We start from the raw sequence: 14,401 nt of genomic DNA on the forward strand, positions 1-14,401 counted from the left end.
GTAGGGAGGCTTTCCTTGTTGCTCTGCTTAGTTACAGTAGGGGGGCTTTCTTTGTTGCTCTGCTTAGTTACAGTAGGGAGGCTTTCTTTGTTGCTCTGCTTAGTTACAGTAGGGGGGCTTTCTTTGTTGCTCTGCTTAGTTACAGTAGGGGGGCTTTCTTTGTTGCTCTGCTTAGTTACAGTAGGGAGGCTTTCCTTGTTGCTCTGTTTAGTTACAGTAGGGAGGCTGTCCTTGTTGCTCTGCTTAGTTACAGTAGGGAGGCTTTCCTTGTTGCTCTGTTTAGTTACAGTAGGGAGGCTGTACTTGTTGCTCTGCTTAGTTACAGTAGGGAGGCTGTCCTTGTTGCTCTGCTTAGTTACAGTAGGGAGGCTTTCCTTGTTGCTCTGCTTAGTTACAGTAGGGGGGCTGTACGTGTTGCTCTGCTTAGTTACAGTAGGGAGGCTTTACTTGTTGCTCTGCTTAGTTACAGTAGGGGGGCTTTCCTTGTTGCTCTGCTTAGTTACAGTAGGGGGGCTTTCCCTGTTTCTCTGCTTAGTTACAGTAGGGAGGCTTTCCTTGTTGCTCTGCTTAGTTACAGTAGGGAGGCTGTACGTGTTGCTCTGCTTAGTTACAGTAGGGAGGCTTTACTTGTTGCTCTGCTTAGTTACAGTAGGGAGGTTTTACTTGTTGCTCTGCTTAGTTACAGTAGGGAGGCTGTACGTGTTGCTCTGCTTAGTTACAGTAGGGGGGCTTTACTTGTTGCTCTGCTTAGTTACAGTAGGGAGGCTTTACTTGTTGCTCTGCTTAGTTACAGTAGGGAGGCTGTACTTGTTGCTCTGCTTAGTTACAGTAGGGAGGCTTTCCTTGTTGCTCTGCTTAGTTACAGTAGGGAGGCTTTCCTTGTTGCTCTGCTTAGTTACAGTAGGGAGGCTGTCCTTGTTGCTCTGCTTAGTTACAGTAGGGGGGCTTTACTTGTTGCTCTGCTTAGTTACAGTAGGGAGGCTGTACGTGTTGCTCTGCTTAGTTACAGTAGGGAGGCTTTCCTTGTTGCTCTGCTTAGTTACAGTAGGGAGGCTTTCCTTGTTGCTCTGCTTAGTTACAGTAGGGAGGCTGTACTTGTTGCTCTGCTTAGTTACAGTAGGGGGGCTGTACGTGTTGCTCTGCTTAGTTACAGTAGGGGGGCTTTCCTTGTTGCTTTGTTTAGTTACAGTAGGGAGGTTTTCCTTGTTGCTCTGCTTAGTTACAGTAGGGGGGCTTTCTTTGTTGCTCTGCTTAGTTACAGTAGGGAGGCTTTCCTTGTTGCTCTGCTTAGTTACAGTAGGGGGGCTTTCTTTGTTGCTCTGCTTAGTTACAGTAGGGAGGCTGTACGTGTTGCTCTGCTTAGTTACAGTAGGGAGGCTGTACGTGTTGCTCTGCTTAGTTACAGTAGGGGGGCTGTACGTGTTGCTCTGCTTACTCTTAGTGTTATTAAGAGCATATATGCACTTAGTATGTTCCTGTTGAGCACTTTCCTACAATTTGTAACTTTTAAAAATGGGCAGAATATAAAAAGCAACATTTGGTTACGTCTCCCTGTGCTGTGTCTCTAGTCTATCTAAAAGAGTGGCACTGGTTTTTACATAAGACCACTAGAGGCAGCTCACGCACCATTTAAAACATCCCAGATCCCTGATTGTGATTGTGTGTGTGTGTGTGTGACTGTGTGTGTGACTATGTGTGTGTGTGACTGTGTGTGTGTGTGTGTGTGACTGTGTGTGTGTGTGACTGTGTGTGTGTGGTGTGTGTGTGTGTGACTGTGTGTGTGTGTGTGTGACTGTGTGTGTGTGTGTGTGTGTGTGTGTGTGTGCGTGTCTTACCTGTACTTCTGTTTGCGTAGTTCAGCCTCGACAGGGGTTGAATCTGATGAGTTGGTAACTAGACGAGTCCGCACTTCGTTTGCTTCTCCTTGACTCCAGAAATAAAGTATTGAGGCCTTTTGAAAAAAAGAACAAGGAACCATTGATTTCTCCAAACGCTGCCTTCCACAAAGCTCTATTATTATTTAGCATAGAGATTGAGCACAGTAAGTCCTGAAGACTGTTTTAATTTCCCCAGTAGGATGATAGAAGGTGGAGACTGTTTCAGTTCCCCAGTAGGATGATAGAAGGTGGAGACTGTTTCAGTTCCCCAGTAGGATGATAGAAGGTGGAGACTGTTTCAGTTCCCCAGTAGGATGATAGAAGGTGGAGACTGTTTTAATTTCCCCAGTAGGATGATAGAAGGTGAGGACTGTTTCAGTTCCCCAGTAGGATGATAGAAGGTGGAGACTGTTTTAATTTCCCCAGTAGGATGATAGAAGGTGGAGACTGTTTCAGTTACCCAGTAGGATGATAGAAGGTGGAGACTGTTTTAATTTCCCCAGTAGGATGGTAGAAGGTGGAGACTGTTTCAGTTCCCCAGTAGGATGATAGAAGGTGAAGACTGTTTTAATTACCCCAGTAGGATGATAGAAGGTGGAGACTGTTTTAATTTCCCCAGTAGGATGGTAGAAGGTGGAGACTGTTTTAATTTCCCCAGTAGGATGATAGAAGGTGAGGACTGTTTTAATTTCCCCAGTAGGATGGTAGAAGGTGGAGACTGTTTTAATTTCCCCAGTAGGATGGTAGAAGGTGAAGACTGTTTCAGTTCCCCAGTAGGATGATAGAAGGTGGAGACTGTTTTAATTTCCCCAGTAGGATGATAGAAGGTGAGGACTGTTTTAATTTCCCCAGTAGGATGATAGAAGGTGGAGACTGTTTTAATTTCCCCAGTAGGATGGTAGAAGGTGAGGACTGTTTTAATTTCCCCAGTAGGATGGTAGAAGGTGGAGACTGTTTTAATTTCCCCAGTAGGATGATAGAAGGTGAGGACTGTTTTAATTTCCCCAGTAGGATGGTGAAGGTGGAGACTGTTTTAATTTCCCCAGTAGGATGGTAGAAGGTGGAGACTGTTTTAATTTCCCCAGTAGGATGATAGAAGGTGGAGACTGTTTTAATTTCCCCAGTAGGATGATAGAAGGTGGAGACTGTTTTAATTTCCCCAGTAGGATGGTAGAAGGTGGAGACTGTTTTAATTTCCCCAGTAGGATGATAGAAGGTGAGGACTGTTTTAACTTCCCCAGTAGGATGATAGAAGGTGAAGACTGTTTCAGTTCCCCAGTAGGATGGTAGAAGGTGAGGACTGTTTTAATTTCCCCAGTAGGATGATAGAAGGTGAGGACTGTTTTAATTTCCCCAGTAGGATGGTAGAAGGTGGAGACTGTTTCAGTTCCCCAGTAGGATGATAGAAGGTGGAGACTGTTTCAGTTCCCCAGTAGGATGGTAGAAGGTGGAGACTGTTTCAGTTCCCCAGTAGGATGATAGAAGGTGGAGACTGTTTTAATTTCCCCAGTAGGATGATAGAAGGTGGAGACTGTTTCAGTTCCCCAGTAGGATGATAGAAGGTGGAGACTGTTTTATTTTCCCCAGTAGGATGATAGAAGGTGGAGACTGTTTTAATTTCCCCAGTAGGATGATAGAAGGTGGAGACTGTTTTAATTTCCCCAGTAGGATGATAGAAGGTGAAGACTGTTTCAGTTCCCCAGTAGGATGATAGAAGGTGAAGACTGTTTCAGTTCCCCAATAGGATGATAGAAGGTGGAGACTGTTTTAATTTCCCCAGTAGGATGATAGAAGGTGAGGACTGTTTTAATTTCCCCAGTAGGATGATAGAAGGTGGAGACTGTTTTAATTTCCCCAGTAGGATGATAGAAGGTGGAGACTGTTTCAGTTCCCCAGTAGGATGATAGAAGGTGGAGACTGTTTTAATTTCCCCAGTAGGATGGTAGAAGGTGGAGACTGTTTCAGTTCCCCAGTAGGATGATAGAAGGTGAAGACTGTTTTAATTTCCCCAGTAGGATGATAGAAGGTGGAGACTGTTTTAATTTCCCCAGTAGGATGATAGAAGGTGGAGACTGTTTCAGTTCCCCAGTAGGATGATAGAAGGTGGAGACTGTTTTAATTTCCCCAGTAGGATGGTAGAAGGTGGAGACTGTTTCAGTTCCCCAGTAGGATGATAGAAGGTGAAGACTGTTTTAATTTCCCCAGTAGGATGATAGAAGGTGAGGACTGTTTTAATTCCCCCAGTAGGATGATAGAAGGTGGAGACTGTTTTAATTTCCCCAGTAGGATGATAGAAGGTGGAGACTGTTTTAATTTCCCCAGTAGGATGATAGAAGGTGGAGACTGTTTCAGTTCCCCAGTAGGATGATAGAAGGTGAAGACTGTTTTAATTTCCCCAGTAGGATGATAGAAGGTGGAGACTGTTTTAATTTCCCCAGTAGGATGATAGAAGGTGAGGACTGTTTAATTTCCCCAGTAGGATGATAGAAGGTGGAGACTGTTTCAGTTCCCCAGTAGGATGATAGAAGGTAGAGACTGTTTCAGTTCCCCAGTAGGATGGTAGAAGGTGGAGACTGTTTTAATTTCCCCGGTAGGATGATAGAAGGTGGAGACTGTTTTAATTTCCCCAGTAGGATGATAGAAGGTGAAGACTGTTTTAATTTCCCCAGTAGGATGATAGAAGGTGGAGACTGTTTCAGTTCCCCAGTAGGATGATAGAAGGTGGAGACTGTTTCAGTTCCCCAGTAGGATGGTAGAAGGTGGAGACTGTTTAATTTCCCCAGTAGGATGATAGAAGGTGGAGACTGTTTAATTTCCCCAGTAGGATGATAGAAGGTGAGGACTGTTTAATTTCCCCAGTAGGATGGTAGAAGGTGGAGACTGTTTCAGTTCCCCAGTAGGATGATAGAAGGTGAGGACTGTTTAATTTCCCCAGTAGGATGATAGAAGGTAGAGACTGTTTCAGTTCCCCAGTAGGATGGTAGAAGGTGGAGACTGTTTTAATTTCCCCAGTAGGATGATAGAAGGTGGAGACTGTTTCAGTTCCCCAGTAGGATGATAGAAGGTGAAGACTGTTTTAATTTCCCCAGTAGGATGATAGAAGGTGGAGACTGTTTTAATTTCCCCAGTAGGATGATAGAATGTGAGGACTGTTTAATTTCCCCAGTAGGATGGTAGAAGGTGGAGACTGTTTCAGTTCCCCAGTAGGATGATAGAAGGTGGAGACTGTTTTAATTTCCCCAGTAGGATGATAGAAGGTGGAGACTGTTTCAGTTCCCCAGTAGGATGATAGAAGGTGGAGACTGTTTCAGTTCCCCAGTAGGATGATAGAAGGTGGAGACTGTTTCAGTTCCCCAGTAGGATGGTAGAAGGTGGAGACTGTTTAATTTCCCCAGTAGGATGATAGAAGGTGGAGACTGTTTAATTTCCCCAGTAGGATGATAGAAGGTGAGGACTGTTTAATTTCCCCAGTAGGATGGTAGAAGGTGGAGACTGTTTCAGTTCCCCAGTAGGATGATAGAAGGTAGAGACTGTTTTAATTTCCCCAGTAGGATGATAGAAGGTGGAGACTGTTTAATTTCCCCAGTAGGATGATAGAAGGTGAGGACTGTTTAATTTCCCCAGTAGGATGGTAGAAGGTAGAGACTGTTTCAGTTCCCCAGTAGGATGGTAGAAGGTGGAGACTGTTTTAATTTCCCCAGTAGGATGATAGAAGGTGGAGACTGTTTTAATTTCCCCAGTAGGATGATAGAAGGTAGAGACTGTTTTAATTTCCCCAGTAGGATGGTAGAAGGTGACCGATGTTAACGTAAATGTCATATTTTGTGCGAGTGTAAAAATGTATTGAAGACACAGGGAGCATCGCTTTATTCACCTCAAACGGTAATCAGCTTTTATTTCTCCCAACGTTTTTCTAACCAACACATCAGTGGTAAGCACCAGGTATAGGGTTGCAAAATTACCTGTCAACAAAATTTTGGTTGAAGGATTTTGTATTTCCTGCTTATTCACTCCTGATTCATGGAATTTTTAACCGGTATTTTTGGAAAACCTGGGATTTATAGGTAAGTTACCGACATTTTGCAACCCTAACGAGGAGCCATACCCACCTTGGAGCACTTGCGGTTGGGGTAGATGGTGAAGAATGACTGGTCCAATCTCTTCAACAACCAGTACGGCATCTTTTCCTCCAGATTGGTGTGGAGCTCAATCTGACATGGAAATAAATAAATGCCGACAGTCAACAAAATCAACACCTTCAGTCAACAAAATCAACACCATCAGTCAACAAAATCAACACCTTCAGTCAACAAAATCAACACCTTCAGTCAACAAAATCAACACCTTCAGTCAACAAAATCAACACCGTCAGTCAACAAAATCAACACCGTCAGTCAACAAAATCAACACCGTCAGTCAACAAAATCAACACCTTCAGTCAACAAAATCAACACCGTCAGTCAACAGAAGTAATGCATTCAGTCAACAAAATCAGAAAGTATGGCATTTTGTTATATTGAGGACTTTAAGAAAGGTTTCGGGAATAGTTGTATGTCTATGATTAGGTACAGTATGATGAGGAAGTGATATTGACCCAATCAGAACAACTTTACAATACACTTCAGTGAAGAACATCTAAAGGAATTTTGTAAATTGAGGACTTGGAGGAAAGATGCAACATACTGAACAAGAATCCATTAGATGTTATGTCTTGTGTCTGTAATGTGATCTTAACAAAAGGACTTAGTGTCAGCTACACACCTGCATGGCTATTCTCTTCAGAGCTGCGGTTCTCTTCACCTCAGCGATGTCTCCGACCGCCAAACCGATCTACAGCACGTAGGTTAGAGTTTTTAGTCATGCCTGTTGTTGTGGAGGCAGCTCTGCAGAGGGGTCACTAGCTGGCACAGCCACAAAGTCATACAAACCTTAACTTCAACCACACTGCAAACCCTAATGCCTAACCTTAATCTTTAATTAATAACAAAAAGGTATTAAAAAAAAAAAAAGTTTACATTTTTACAATAAAGCCAATTTTGACTTTGCAGCTGGCCCATCTAGCGGAAATAGCTCAGTTTTTCCTCCAGGACAAGACACATCCCAATAAACCTGCCTACAACACTATCAGGTTTGAAGGTAAGATCCAATTGCAGACTGTGTCGAAGTAACACTGTATCATGACACAATGCGAGACTCAGATGCAGACACAGGAGGTAGATGGTTGGAGTCTTACAATGTGTATTAATCCAAAGGGGTAGGCAAGAGAATGGTCGTGGACAGGCAAAAAGGTCAAAACAAGATCAGAGTCCAGGAGGTACAGAGTGGCAGACAGGCTCGTGGTCAAGGCAGGCAGGTACAAAGTCCAGAAACAGGCAAGGGTCAAAACCAGAAGGACTAGAAAAAGGAGAAATGCAAAAAGCAGGAGAACGGGAAAAATGCTGGTTGACTTGGAAACATACAAGACGAACCGGCACAGAGAGACAGGAAACACAGGGATGAATACACTGGGGATAATCAGCAACACCTGGAGGGGGTGGAGACAATCAAACAATGTTTATTACAGCAACAGGGGCAGGCAAACAACAAGTCAAGGCAGGCAGGGGTTGATAATCCAGAGTAGTGGTGCAAAGGTACCGGACGGCAGGCAGGCTCAGGAAAGGCAGGAATGGTTAAAACCTGGGAAAACCAGGAACAATAGGCAAGACAGGAGCAGGGGGAATACCGCTGGTAGGTTTGAAGAACAAAACGAACTGACAACAGACAAACAGAGAACACAGGTATAAATACACAGGGGATAATGGAGAAGATGGGCGACACCTGGAGGGGGGGGGTGGAAACAATCACAAGGACAGGTGAAACAGATCAGGGCGTGACAAACACACTCAAATAATAACCATCTTTCCTGTGAAATGTGGGGCTGCATTTCAATAATCTGAAGTAGCTTTCTCGCCTCATCTCCTTCCATTCATCAACAGAGATCTAAGGAAAGGAGACAAGGAGAGGAAGCCATTTTGGACAGTTGAGATGGACCAGGGGTGTCAAGGTCATTCTATGGAGGGGCTGTGTGTGTGTGCTGGTTTTTATTATTTGTTTTCAATTTGTGTCTAATTAAGACCTAGATAATCAGGTGAGGGGAGTTCTAATCATGTACAAGGGAGGAGTGAAAACCCTCAGAGATTCGTCCCTCCAGTGAGTGAGTTTGACACGCTTTAGATCATGGAGAGGCTTACCATCATGTTCATCAGCAGGATCGGCATGAGGATGACAAACATCACAAACATATAGAAAGTGAGGAAGGGAAATGGAAGTTTGTTGTCTAGGTATATGTCCAGAATGTTGCTTTGGTAATTCAGTTCTCCAACCATCATCACAAAGATCTGGACCCCAGACAGGTCCAGTCGCTCAAACTCTTTCTGAAACAACAAAAGGGAGAAAGAGAAATGAGATGGCATGGAACATGGCAGAGGACTTAAAACATAAGCAGTTCCATCTCAGATATCTTCATTGATTTGATGAAATTACAAATGACCTATGTAGGCCTTATGAAGGGTTTATGAAGGCGTCATTAGGCCTTAAAGGGCATCTGCACTTCCTGATTAGGCCTTGTTTTTCATCAATGGTTATTAGGAAATGCTAGCGGCCATAACTGAAGGTAAACAAGAGTTGTCTCGGGGGTGTGGTTTAATGTGGGGGTACAGCGAGGTAAACTAAACTAGCTTTTCTATGGAGAGAATGAAGTTTCGAAGCTGAGGACTTCTCCCCTCCTGACTGACCTGCCATCTCAAGATGGTCAGTTCTATGTGTAGGCTAAAGCCTGTACTGACATTGTGTTTAGCCAAGCTGACAGCAGCTAGCTAGCATAGCTTGGTGATAGCTGCAGCTGGCTATCCTATGATAACACAGCACTCCGGGCAAAGGGCACACCGTCCACTGTCCACAAAAGGCATGGATTTTTTTATGGCCACACAAATGGAATGCCGCCGTAAAATTCTGTCAAATTGTGAATGAGAGACTGATGAAGTGTGTTCAGCCTGCGCAAAAAAACAAAGCAGAGCTCATGCCTTTCAAGCTGTTTTCAAATCTTCATCAGAGTCTCATCATTCAGCCTTACAATGTATTAAACATCAAAACATATAGCCAAACGTTTGTTAAACAACTAAAGTTACATAAACAACTCTCAATTAAGCATATAGGAGAATCTATTTCTTTGTTAATTAACTGCTCAACACATAATAGCCGCATGTGAGCACTTCCTCAAATCGTTTGGAGAAAATAACCTTTCTACTTTATAATCCAAACAAAGTGTGTTGATAACTGATGTAGATATACTAAGCAAAGTGTTTTGATAACTATCAAGTGTAACAGTTCCGTGTAGAATGAACCATCCTTCACATCATACTGCAGAAGCGGTGTTCTGCTAATATAACGACGGGCAAATATTACACTTGTCTTTCATCTTCTATTGTCATTCACAGTCGATACAGATACTGTACCTATCAACATTTTGTCTGGTGGTAGTGGGGCTACCTTGCCAAACATGCCCGTCGTCGTACCCTCCTGTACGCTGTGCAACTCCCACCCACCTATTGATAGTACAATTCAATATTTTTCAACGTTTTTTTTCTCAATATTATTCTTTTTCAATATTTTTTTCCATTTTCTTTTTTTTTTTACTCCACATACAAACTTATACATACAAATAACAACTTACAGACACACACAAACAATGACGACATCTCAGACCCGTATGCTCACACTCCATCCCTAGTGCCCTAACCCTAAACAATGACTACATCTCATCTGTCCAGACCCACATACTCACACCTCCATCCCTAGTGCCCTAACCCTAAACAATGACTACATCTCATCTGTCCAGACCCACATACTCACACCTACATCCCTAGTGCACTAACCCTAAACAATGACTACATCTCATCTGTCCAGACCCACATACTCACACCTCCATCCCTAGTGCCCTAACCCTAAACAATGACTACATCTCATCTGTCCAGACCCACATACTCACACCTCCATCCCTAGTGCCCTAACCCTAAACAAAGACTACATCTCATCTGTCCAGACCCACATACTCACACCTCCATCCCTAGTGCACTAACCCTAAACAAAGACTACATCTCATCTGTCCAGACCCACATACTCACACCCCATCCCTAGTGCCCTAACCCTAAACAATGACTACATCTCATCTGTCCAGACCCACATACTCACACCTCCATCCCTAGTGCACTAACCCTAAACAATGACTACATCTCATCTGTCCAGACCCACATACTCACACCTCCATCCCTAGTGCCCTAACCCTAAACAAAGACTACATCTCATCTGTCCAGACCCACATACTCACACCTCCATCCCTAGTGCCCTAACCCTAAACAATGACTACATCTCATCTGTCCAGACCCACATGCTCACCCCTCCATCCCTAGTGCCCTAACCCTAAACAAAGACTACATCTCATCTGTCCAGACCCACATACTCACACCTCCATCCCTAGTGCCCTAACCCTAAACAATGACTACATCTCATCTGTCCAGACCCACATACTCACACCTCCATCCCTAGTGCACTAACCCTAAACAATGACTACATCTCATCTGTCCAGACCCACATACTCACACCCCATCCCTAGTGCACTAACCCTAAACAATGACTACATCTCATCTGTCCAGACCCACATGCTCACCCCTCCATCCCTAGTGCCCTAACCCTAAACAAAGACTACATCTCATCTGTCCAGACCCACATACTCACACCTCCATCCCTAGTGCCCTAAACCTAAACAAAGACTACATCTCATCTGTCCAGACCCACATACTCACACCTCCATCCCTAGTGCCCTAAGCCTAAACAATGACTACATCTCATCTGTCCAGACCCACATGCTCACCCCTCCATCCCTAGTGCCCTAACCCTAAACAATGACTACATCTCATCTGTCCAGACCCACATACTCACACCTCCATCCCTAGTGACTGCATTATTGTTTGCCACTTGGCCTTAAATTGTACCAATTTGTTTTTCTCGGTCACCCATGCTATTTCAATATTTCAATAATTAATCATTGTATTTTTCCATTGTGTTAATGATGGCTGATTTGATTGATTTCCTAGTTCATAGTATACGTTTTCTCAAGATGAGTGATGAGAAGTGAATTGTCCAGCAGATGGATTAAAAGTAAATTTACATTGTAATACTTCTGACAGCCAACTTCCTAGCTCTGCCCACAACTTTATAGCATTCCCAGAAAGCATGGATTAGTGAGTCATTATTAGGTTTACACTTAAGACATGACTCTGCTGTTGTGCTGTGGAAATTCTGAATTTCGTCTCTTGTATAATACATTCTATACATTAGTTTATACTGGATTAAGTGAACATTTTAGTTCACTGTAATTTGCTTTAATTATGCTCCAATGTTCCCTCCATCTTGTGCCAACATCAGTTCTTTTTAAGTCTTGGTTCCAATAGTTTATATATTTTGAAGAGATTGGCAGTTGGATACCCAGCTAGCACAGTGGATCTGGGCCGATTTCCGGCTGAGAGTTGGGGCACTCGGCTGAGAGTCAGACGCGGCCGACATCATGTTGCCAGAGTCTGGGCCGCCTTCGGCAGTATTACTTACGGCTAGGATGCGGGGATTGAACTCGGGCCGATTCCGGTGTGAGTTATCTGGCCTAAATGTATTACTTGGGGCTCTGGCTGATTCCGGTGTGAGTTATCTGGCCTAAATGTATTACTTGGGGCTCTGGCTGATTCCGGTGTGAGTTATCTGGCCTAAATGTATTACTTGGGGCTCTGGCTGATTCCGGTGTGAGTTATCTGGCCTAAATGTATTACTTGGGGCTCTGGCTGATTCCGGTGTGAGTTATCTGGCCTAAATGTATTACTTGGGGCTCGGGCCGATTCCGGTGTGAGTTATCTGGCCTAAATGTATTACTTGGGGCTCGGGCCGATTCCGGTGTGAGTATCTGGTCCAAATGTGTTACTTGGGGCTCGGGCCAATTCCGGTGTGAGTTATCTGGCTCAAATGTGTTACTTGGGGCTCGGGCCGATTGGGGCTACTATCTGGCAGATTATTACACGGGCCGCTTTATATAATTAACATTTCATTATTTATTTTCCCATCTTTTCTCATTGTTTCTGTGATCAAAAAATACAATTAACATTTCAATGAAATTCTTTGAGTCCTTTTTAAGTAGTATTTTGATACTTTGTGCTAGGCAATTAAGCAATTAAGCATGATCAATTAAGCATTAAAAACATGTGGGTGGAGCCTCCCGAGTGGCGCAGTGGTCTAAGACCCTGCATAACAGTGTAAACTGCGTTGCAACAGATGCTGGTTCGAGACCTGTGCCGGCCGTGACCGGGAGACCCATGAGGCGACGCACAATTGTCCCAGCGTTGTACGATTTAGGGGAGGGTTTGGCTGGCTGGGATGTCCTTGTCCCGTCGCGCTGTAGCGACTCCTGTGGCAGACCAGGCGCATGCATGCTGACACGGTCGCAGGTGTAGGTTTCCTCCGACACAAAATGTTTTTTTTGTGGATGGGTATAATTTCTATTAATAAAATGTATAATAGTAATATTTGAAATTACTCAATTGGGTCATTTTGTATACATTTATTTAAATTTGCCAAGGGCCGCATCCGGGGGGGATTCTGGTAAGATGCTGGTAAATTTGGCTGAATTCCGGTAGACGGAAACGAACCAATGTACTTGTGCTGATTCTGGGCAGTCATTCAGTTTGATTCCGGGCCGAGTCCGGCACCCTTTCCGGGCCGATTAAATCAGTTCAAGCCTCCCGGAAGAGGGCCGCTTCTGGGCCGAGTTCTCATTGCTAGCAGGGTTTGCTCTCTGCAAGATTTTGTATATCTTCCCTATCATATGATTCCCTCAAGGTTGCTATGATGTCCAAAATATTCCACATTTAAATTCTGTGATATGTAACTATTAATTTGTATTTGAAACTATCTACACTTGTCAGTCTGAAATTACTGTTCATTCTGTCATGGAAATAAATGCATTTCCTGTTATCAAGTCATTTACGGTTTCTATATCTTTAGTTTTACATGTGGACCAATTTATCAGTGAATTCTGAAAAGCTATCCAAGGAGTGTTCCATAGGGTTGTGTTTTAAGGGAGTGATATTGGTTCTTGTAGAATATATTGAATTATCTTCCATATTGTTGTAGTGTTCCATTGTTGTGATATTCTATTGTTGCAGTGTTCTATTGTTGTAGTGTTCTATTGTTGTAGTGTTCTATTGTTGTGATATTCTATTGTTGCAGTGTTCTATTGTTGTAGTGTTCGATTGTTCTAGTGTTCTATTGTTGTAGTGTTCTATTGTTGTAGTGGTCTATTGTTGTAGTGTTCTATTGTTGTAGTGGTCTATCGTTGTAGTGTTCTATTGTTGTAGTGTTCTATTGTTATAGTGTTCTATTGTTATAGTGTTCTATTGTTGTGATATTCTATTGTTGCAGTGTTCTATTGTTGTAGTGTTCTATTGTTGTAGTGTTCTATTGTTGTAGTGTTCTATTGTTGTAGTGTTCTATTGTTATAGTGTTCTATTGTTATAGTGTTCTATTGTTGTGATATTCTATTGTTGTGATATTCTATTGTTGCAGTGTTCTATTGTTGTAGTGTTCTATTGTTGTAGTGTTCTATTGTTATAGGTTTCTATGCCTTTAGTTTTCCATGTGGACCAATTTATCAGTGAATTCTGAAAAGCTATCCAAGGATTAATCCATAGGGTTGTGTTCTATTGTTGTGGTATTCTATTGTTGTAGTGTTCAATTGTTCTAGTGTTCTTTTGTTGTAGTGTTCTATTGTTGTAGTGTTCTATTGTTGTAGTGTTCTATTGTTGTAGTGTTCTATTGTGCTATTGTTCTAATTGTTCTAATTGTTGTAGTGTTCTATTGTTATAGTGTTCTATTGGTGTAGTGTTCTATTGTTATCGTGTTCTATTGGTGTAGTGTTCTATTGTTCTAGTGTTCTATTGTTCTAGTGTTCTATTGTTATTGTGTTCTATTGTTGTAGTGCTCTATTGTTATAGGTTTCTATGCCTTTAGTTTTCCATGTGGACCAATTTATCAGTGAATTCTGAAAAGCTATCCAAGGATTGTTCCATAGGGTTGGGTTTTATTGTTGTGGTATTCTATTGTTGTAGTGTTCGATTGTTCTAGTGTTCGATTGTTCTAGTGTTCGATTGTTCTAGTGTTCGATTGTTCTAGTGTTCGATTGTTCTAGTGTTCGATTGTTCTAGTGTTCTATTGTTGTAGTGTTCTATTGTTGTAGTGTTGTATTGTTGTAGTGTTCTATTGTTGTAGTGTTCTATTGTTCTAGTGTTCTATTGTTCTAGTGGTCTATTGTTCTAGTGTTCTATTGTTCTAGTGTTCTATTGTTGTGGTGTTCTATTGTTATAGTGTTCTATTGTTGTAGTGTTCTATTGTTATGGTGTTATATTGGTGTGGTGTTCTATTGTTGTGGTGTTCTATTGTTATAGTGT

At 42.6% G+C, this 14,401-nt stretch overlaps 1 protein-coding gene across 1 annotated transcript in view; it reads right to left on the bottom strand.

Moving 5' to 3' along the window:
- The window catches only part of trpa1b (transient receptor potential cation channel, subfamily A, member 1b), a 91,718-nt gene that overhangs the window by 21,148 nt on the left and 56,169 nt on the right, over positions 1–14,401 (bottom strand). The window contains exons 23-26 of the mRNA XM_055882175.1: positions 8,108–8,290; positions 6,639–6,707; positions 5,987–6,088; positions 1,836–1,951 (exon numbers count right to left, since the gene is read on the bottom strand). Coding sequence (XP_055738150.1) covers positions 1,836–1,951; positions 5,987–6,088; positions 6,639–6,707; positions 8,108–8,290 — 470 coding nt within the window. The remainder of the gene's footprint in view (positions 1–1,835; positions 1,952–5,986; positions 6,089–6,638; positions 6,708–8,107; positions 8,291–14,401) is intronic.

This window comes from Salvelinus fontinalis, chromosome 25, assembly GCF_029448725.1.
Source record: "Salvelinus fontinalis isolate EN_2023a chromosome 25, ASM2944872v1, whole genome shotgun sequence".
NCBI classification, from domain to species: Eukaryota; Metazoa; Chordata; class Actinopteri; order Salmoniformes; family Salmonidae; genus Salvelinus; species Salvelinus fontinalis.